The sequence below is a fragment of the Fukomys damarensis genome, unplaced genomic scaffold (assembly GCF_012274545.1).
Source record: "Fukomys damarensis isolate Sample0158 unplaced genomic scaffold, DMR_v1.0_HiC HiC_scaffold_19, whole genome shotgun sequence".
Lineage (NCBI taxonomy): Eukaryota > Metazoa > Chordata > Mammalia > Rodentia > Bathyergidae > Fukomys > Fukomys damarensis.
Window position 1 is genome coordinate 59,333,562 of NW_022900931.1, and position 8,376 is coordinate 59,341,937.

An 8,376-nucleotide genomic window follows, 5' to 3' on the forward strand; every position below is an offset into this window, starting at 1 on the left:
GCCCTCACCCTCGGCCCCCACCTGCGGGCCCCGCACGGCCAGACCCTCTTAGCACCCTGACATTTGGGATAGGGACAGGTGAACCTGCTGCCCCATTCCCGACCCGACCCTCCGGGACAGCCGACCCTACCTTTTTAAGGTTTTTTTCTTGCTCCAGCGGAGTCTCCCGCAGTCATGGCCCCCAGGAGCTGCCGAGGACCGTCAGGGACCGCCCCCCATCCTGGCCGCCCGGGCCCGTCCTCTGCATCCCTCGGGCAGCCAGCGTGAAGCGGCCTCCAGCATCCCCCGGCCCCTCCCCCATGGAGGAGGAGGAGGGGGCGGCGGCCAAGGAATGGGGTACTACCCCCGCGGGGCCCGTCTGGACCGCGGTGTTCGACTACGAGGCTGTCGGCGACGAGGAGCTGACCCTGCGGAGGGGCGACCGCGTCCAGGTGCTTTCCCAGGACTGTGCGGTGTCCGGCGATGAGGGCTGGTGGACCGGGCAGCTGCCCAGCGGCCGTGTGGGCGTCTTCCCCAGCAACTACGTGGCCCCCGCCGCACCTGCAGCACCCGCGGGCCTCGCGCTGCCCCAGGAGATCCCTTTCCACGAGCTGCAGCTGGAAGAGATCATCGGTGTGGGGGGCTTTGGCAAGGTCTACCGGGCCCTGTGGCGCGATGAGGAGGTAGCTGTCAAAGCCGCCCGGCTGGACCCTGAACGGGACCCGGCAGTGACAGCGGAGCAGGTGCGCCAGGAGGCCCGACTCTTTGGAGCCCTGCAGCACCCCAACATCATTGCCCTGCGGGGCGCCTGCCTCAGCCCCCCTCACCTCTGCCTGGTGATGGAGTATGCCCGGGGTGGTGCCTTGAGCAGGGTGCTGGCAGGTCGCCGGGTACCCCCTCATGTGCTGGTCAACTGGGCTGTGCAGGTGGCCCGGGGCATGAACTACCTACACAATGATGCCCCGGTGCCCATCATCCATCGGGACCTCAAGTCCATCAACAGTAAGTGGTGTCCTCTCCCCAAAACTTCCTTCCACAGAACCCTGTGAAGCCAAGCCTAGGTGGTGGGAACAGGGTCAGAGATACCAGATGGTGTTGTGCCTGGGCCAAGAAGGGGCAGCTGTATACAGTCAGGGCCAAGAAAGGCAGGCCTTGCCACCATTAGGGGTGAAAAGGGAGGCTCAGAAAGGTAGAAGGACTGAACTGCCTCCCAGGCTACACAGTCGCAATAACTCCATAAATATGTATCAAGAACACTGCATCCCCTGCTGTGAAAATGACAGATACGGTGCCCACCCTCATGGTGCTAACCCTCCCATCATGAAGCCAGACTTCTCCTAAGAGAGACAGAAAGGACCTAGTCTACCTGGAGTTTGGGTTTCTCCACCCTGGCCCTGTTGACATTTGTGGCTGGACATTGCTGAGGACTGTGCAATACCGTTTAGGTTGTGTAGCAGTGTCCCTGTTCTGTGCCTACCCCCTTTCCCCAGCTAGGGAAACCAAAAATGTCTCTAGACGTTGCCATAAATCACCTGGGGGACAAAACTGTCTCTAGTTGAGAACCACTTTGTGGAGTCCTAGGCCTCTGAGGAAACTGCAAAAGATGAGAAAGAAAGTGCGTGTAGCTTCTTTTTTTTTTTTTGGACCATAGATCGAACTAGGGACCTTGTGCTTGTGAGGCACACAGCAGAACCACTGAGCTAAATCCCCAGCCCTCTACATGTGGCTTCCAGGCTGCTGGCCTGTCCTTGGTTCTCCAAAGTTTGTTTTGGTCAGGGCCAAGTAGAAAGGAAGGCCCCCAAGGACTCATCTAGACCAAAGAGCATCTTGGAGTGTGAGCTGATGTTGTTTGAACGCCTATTAGGAACCCAAGACTAAGACAACCATGGTTTCTACCATGACAGTACTCAAAAACTAAACATTTCTTTCATTTGTTTCCTAAGATGTTCTGGAGTGCTGTGTGCCAGATACTGTCCTGCCTTCCTAGTTTTCCCAACCTTGCTCATCCCATCTCATTCCCTTCATTTTTTAAAAAAATCTGTGTCTTTATTCTTTTACTTGCTATTTACAAGGCTGGATCACGTGGGTAACTGAGGCCTGCACATTCCCTGCCTTCATGTGGTTCACACTCACGTCCACAGTTGTGGTAGTTCTCCCTTGCCTTCAATGCTCACATCTTGTCTGCTTCTGATTCCTATCAGGCCTACAGATCCACTTTTGTTTGAACCCATCCAACTGTTTTGTTGCCATGTCTCTACCAACTGCAACCATAAGCCCCTTGAGCAGAGGGACTGAGTCATCCTCACCTCCCAAGCCAGGCAGTCATACACTCAGCCGGACATGTCCAGGCAGGGGATCCAGACAAGACAGATGCAGGTCAGTGGTCCCTGCCTTCGTTGATGCCCACACTCCAGCTCCTCTTAGTGCTGGTGAATGGAGGCAGGACCACCAGCATGCTCCTGAAGGGTAGGGCTCCTTTTTTATCCTCCCTCAACCCTGTTAATTCACTGCATGACCTATGCCCAAAGTTTTTCTGTCACCAGCACAACCTGGACAAAGGGTAGGTGGAGTTGTTTGTTTTGTACCAGGGATTAAACCCAGAGCCTTTACACTGAGCTACATCTCTGGCCCTTTTTATTTTACAGTGGTACCTCAGTTCACAAACTTAATTCTTTCCACGATTCTGGTTGCAAACTGAATTGAATGAGAATGGAATCAAATTTTCCTATAAGGTCAACATTGAACCAAACTATTGAATTTGATTTAGTTCTCATACAAATCAAGTTTTTGACCAGAATTGTGCAAAGAATTTTGTGAACCAAGGTGCCACTGTGTTTTGAGACAGGGTCTCACTAAGTTGCCCAGGCTGGGCTCAAACTTTTGATCCTCCTGCCTCAGCCTCCCAGAGTACTGAGATTACAGGTGTGCACCCAGTTTTCTTTCTCTTTCTCTCTCTTTCTCTCTCTCTCTCTCTCTCTCTCTCTCTCTCTCGCCTTTTGGAAATAAGGTCTTACTATAGAGCCAGGTTGGTCTCAAATTTGCTATCTTCCCGCCTCAGCCTCTGGAGTGTTAGGATTTCAGGCTACCATCCCTGGATTGAGTGGATTCTTAAAGTCAGGGCTTCCCCTGGCACAATGAGATCACTCCATGCTTGAGACAAAGAAGCTTTATGGCACTGTTTTCCCATTCATCCTTTCCCAGTGAATTCCTCTTCTGGTGCTTTGGTTCACTCTTTTTTTTTTTTTTTTTTTTTTTTTTGACAGAGTCACTATGTAGTTCAAGCTGGCCTTGAACTCACTATGTAGTCCAGGCTAGCCTTAAATTCACAGTGGTCCTTCTGCCTCAGCCTCCCAAGCACTGGGATTGCAGGCATGCACCACCACACTTGGCATGGTTCAATAATTCTTAAGCATCTACTGTCCTCAGCTCTAGGATTACAGAAATGAACAAAGCAAGATCCACTCCCCTATTATTGAATTTAGGTTCTAGGAAACAGCAATAGATGACAGGTAGTTAGGCAGATACATACATAGATATGAGAACTTCAGAGAGTACCAGGGACTCACAAGGAACTAAAACACATTAAGGGTATGGCAAATGGAGCTCTTTGGATCAGGTGTTTAGGAAAAAAATTATTTGAGCAGAGACCCAAACCAAAAGGACCCCCAGCCTTATCAGGGCAGTGGGGCAGATGTCCTGAGTGAGAATGAGTGTACCTCTGTGAAAAAACAACAAGATCATGACAGCAGGGGTTGAACCAGGTCAGAGAAGGTAAGATCAGAAAGGCAGGCTGGGGCCAGACCACAAAGGACCTTGGGGGCCAGGCTGAGGACCCTTGGTATTTGATGTAGTGGAAACCATTAGGTTTTAGGCAGTGGTGAACATGGCCACATACAGATTTTTAAAGGAGACTATTGTAGGCCCAGCCTAGGAGATGCAGAAATGAAGTGTAAGACCAGGAGTGTTGTTTCTCCACAGACAGGAGACATGGAAACTCAAGAAGGGAGAGTGACTGAGAAGGTGGAGCTCAGGCTGGGAAGTCACAGGAGACTTCCAGGAGGAGTTGGCACTGAGGCTGGGCTTTCAGGAATATACAAGATGACCAATGCTGTAATTTTGAATAGTTTGCTGATCATATATGGCAGTGAAGTTACCTCTTATTGTTGTTATGGCTGGGGAAGTAACCAGGGATATTAAAAGGTGAAGGTGGAGGAGACACAAGGAACAACTTGGCAACATCACATGCCAACAGTAATCACATTTTATTGTAGCTGTTACAGGCCTTAGTGTTTCAGGCAATAAATCTTTACTATATAACCCTAAAGATAAATTCTGTTATCATCCCTGTTTAACAGAGGAGAAATGGTAGAAGAAGTAAAAGAACAGCAGCTAATACACTGGGCTCTGACAACAGAAATAGTTCAGGTCTTTGACCTGCCATTCCCTAGCCATGTGATTTCAGCCGGGTGACTTCTCTGAGCCTCCTGTTAGCTAGCTAGTAAAAATAGGTGCTTGTGAGTCCGTTCTTGTAAAGGACTTAGCTTCATACAAATGCTAGCCGTGGCACTGATCATTGTTAGTAATAAGGCAATAGGTGAGCTGGAGCCGTTCGGTATGCTTGAGGAATATATCAGTCAGACTTTTTCACAAGGATGCTGCATAAGATACTGTCCTGAAAACTCAGTGTTTTAACATAACAGTCATCTATCACTGCCAGTGCACTGCAAGCCAGCTAGGGTAAAGCACTTTAGCTGGGCTCCACTGGGTAGGCATTGTTCCAACTCTCTCCATCTTGCTGGGACTAGCTGACCAGCTGAGGCATGTTGTCACAGTGATGGCAGACGTGCCAGAGCCTCTTACAGGCTAGGCACGGAAGTGACACCCCATCATGTCCACCTCATTCTTGGCCAAGGAAAACTGTTTGGCAATCCCAGAGTCAAAAGATGGGAACACATTCTCCCTTGGTAGTGAAAGGGCTGCAAATTCACAGGGCAGTGTGTGGACACAGGAAGGGGTGGCATCAGGGCCCTGACTACAGGAGACCACCAGGGTGATAGACAAAAGGAAAACCACTTTCTCCTTTCTTATGATTGGCAGTGCTCACATCCAGGCTAGTTTGGAAGTCAAGGCCTAAAACAAGGAGAATCAAGGCCTTGGCCATTGGTTCATTCATCAAGTTGCCCAGAGCTCAGGTTGGAGTTGGGAGAGCAGAGGACTTGGGAGAGGAGCCTTCCCCACTCTTGGAGCCTGGGGCAGGGATTCAGCAGCATGGAGTTCCAGGCTGAAACAGCTAGCACAGAGTGGGGCCACTTGAGGGGACAGAGCAGAGGGCTGGGATGCTCATGTCTGCCCCCACACAGGTGCGGTAACCCATCTTTCTTTCCCTCCCCACTCCAGTCCTTATTCTGGAGGCCATCGAGAACCACAACCTCGCAGACACGGTGCTCAAGATCACAGACTTTGGGCTCGCCCGCGAGTGGCACAAGACCACCAAAATGAGCGCTGCGGGGACCTACGCCTGGATGGCCCCGGAGGTTATCCGTCTCTCCCTCTTCTCCAAAAGCAGTGATGTTTGGAGGTGCTGAGAGGCAGGGCCTGGGAGGCCTGAGGGGGGCACAGAGGGAGGAAGAGGGAAGGCAGATGGGAGGGACCACCCACCGAAGGCTGTCAGGTCAGGACCCGGCCGGAGGGGTCCCTGTAGGAAGCACTGCCCAAGCTGCGAAGCAGTTACGTGCTCTGGCAGCTAGGGTGGCGGTGGGAAGGGACTTGAATGAGAAGAAAAGTTCAGAAGATGGAGTGATAGGACACAGGTTGGGCTGTGGCTCCATGGTAGAGGACTAGCCTGGTGTGCACAAGGCCTTGGGTTCTAGAGCAGGAAAAATAAATACAGTGAGGAGGAAGAGAATGGTGTGGTAAGCAGGGATGTCAGCCACAAAAGGCCCCTTAGACCACCATCTAGTACATCATGTCCACTGGTCAAAGAGGAAATCAAGGCCTCTGGAGCCAGCCAACCAGCCAGCCATTCATTCATTAACCTACCTACATTGCATTCTAGGAATACGACAGGGAACAAAAGAGTTCCTGCCCTCAGGAAGAATCCATTTTTAAAATATACCAAAAAACTAAAAGAAAAAAGCCAAATTGTAAATACTTAAGAGACAGGAGAAGTGTTAGGTATTAGGCAGAGCTAGGGGGCACAAAGCAAGCACTGGAAGGGCTGAGGACTGTTTGGGGGTGGCTTCTCTGAAAAAGGACACCAGCTGAGTTCTGAATAACAAGGAGCCAGCCACACCATTTGGGGACCAAGAGGAGGTGCAGAGGCAAGAATGAGTGTGGTGTGTTCCAGAATCAGCCAGAAGCCCATGTGGCTGAGACAGAGCTGACAGGAGCTACGTGGAGCTGCAGGGCCTACAGGAAAGGGGCTGCCTTGGGGCTGAGTGCAGCAAAAGCCATTAGGGTTAGGGTTATGAATGGTTTATGAATGTGATCTGATTTAGCACGTTAAAAGCTCCCTTGGCTCTGAGGTGGAGAATGGACTTTAAAGGACAGGAGTGGCCGCAGGAGGCCAGTGTGGAAGCTGTTTCTGTGGGCAGAGATACTTGATGGATAACTCAGAGCCTTCACTTGGTAGGAGCCAAACCCAGGTCTCCCCTTGTGCCGTGACTTCCGTCCCGGCTGAGGCTCCAGCTTGTCTAAGCAGCAAATTCATGAGTTTGGGTAAGAGACCAATCAGACAGGATGTCTCAGGCTCCCCTTCGAGCAGACCAGCCTTTTGCAGAAGTTCCGGCTAGCTTGACATCAGGCGTTCACTTATGTTGCCAAATATCGATTTATGCTGCCAAGAAGAGAAACCCCAAAAGAAGACTGCAGTTTTTGTTCTTGTGGGAAGCACAGGATATAGTGTCCTCAGCATCAAGAATTCAGGCTCCAGGTCCAGGGATTTAGCTCTGTGGCGCTGCATCTGTCTCACAAGCGCAAGGTCCTGAGTTCAATCCCCAGTACCAAAAGAAAAAATTCAGGCTCTTCCTGCCTCCACCCATATCTGAGGATTGAAACTAGGGCCTTGACACTGAGCTACATCCCTAACCTTTTTTGTTATTTGAGATGGTGTCTCACTAAATCAGTAAGTTGCCCAGGCTGGGCCTGAACTTGCTATTCTCCTACCTCAGCCTCCCAGAGTGCTCAGGTTAAGGGGATGCACCACCATGCCCACTCAGGCTCATTGTATGTTGGGTTCCTCGAGTTACTGTCCCCTACTTCTCAGCATAAGAAATACCTATGGCTTCCAGCCACCAAATATCAGCGACACTGCTCAGTCCTTGTGATCATCAAAACATGCCTGGGCCAGGTATTTAGCTCAGTGGCACTGTGCCTGCCTTGCAGGTGCAAGGTCCTGAGTTCAATCACTGATACTACAAAAAACAAAAACAAAACATTCCTCAGGTTTCCCGGGACATGGGGGGATCATGCTACCTCCAGTTGAGAACCACTGTTAATGTTCCTCCACCTTGGGCAGCCTCGATTCCCAAGTTCACTTCATGATCCAAACTGGCTACTCAAGCCCCAGGTTTTACACCCACATTCCAACCAGCAGGAAGAAGAGAGGAAAAGGGCACCCCTTCTCTTCAAGGACACCTTGAGGAACTAGTTGACCCCACACACCCTCCTCATCCCATTGGCCTGAAGTGCAGTCATATGGAAATACTTAGCTGGAAAGGAGGATGGAAAATAATTTCTGACAAGATTCACCCGTCAGGATTGCTGTCACTGGGGAAGAGGGGAAGGCTGTCAGCTGCATGACGACAGCAGTTGTGTGTCTCTTCCTCCACTGCCTAGAACAGTACCTAGCACACAGTAGGTGCTTAATAAATTACACGAGTACACAAATGGATATTGGGAGAGAATGGCGATCTAGTGCATGCTAGAAACTGTACAAAATAGTAATCAGGATCCAGAAGGTTTGCACGTGCAGGTGATGGTGGCACAGTGACACATAACCTGAGTTGTATATCTCTGAAGGGCGATCTGTGGGCAGCAGGCAGGCAGACCTGAAATCAAGTGCGGCTCTACCACCTCCAGCTGAGGGGCCTCGGGCAACAGCTTAACCTCTCTGAGCCTGCACCTGCTCCTTGGATGAAGTGGGGGGTCATACCAATGCCTTCTGCCTCGCAGGGCTGTTGTGAGGATTATCAAGAGTGCCTAGGACAGTGCCTGGCCTGGAGTAAGTGCCTCTAAGTATCAAATAGTGTTAACTTGTTAGAGGTAAGTGCTGTGGATTCTGTAGGAAAGTAGAGGAATGTCCTCTCACTGAGCTTTGGAGGTTGTGGAATCCAGGAAGGCTTCTTGGCTGGGGGCACAGCCTGAGTTGAGGCTTGCTTTTTTTTTTTTTTTTTTTTT

General features: G+C 50.8%; 1 protein-coding gene across 1 annotated transcript in view; it reads left to right on the forward strand.

The window, feature by feature from the left end:
- The first annotated feature begins 6 nt into the window (after positions 1-6).
- The window catches only part of Map3k10 (mitogen-activated protein kinase kinase kinase 10), a 17,578-nt gene continuing 9,208 nt past the window's right edge, over positions 7-8,376 (forward strand). Inside the window, exons 1-2 of the mRNA XM_010614533.2 lie at positions 7-981; positions 5,377-5,557. Coding sequence (XP_010612835.1) covers positions 300-981; positions 5,377-5,557 — 863 coding nt within the window. The 5' untranslated portion in view covers positions 7-299. The remainder of the gene's footprint in view (positions 982-5,376; positions 5,558-8,376) is intronic.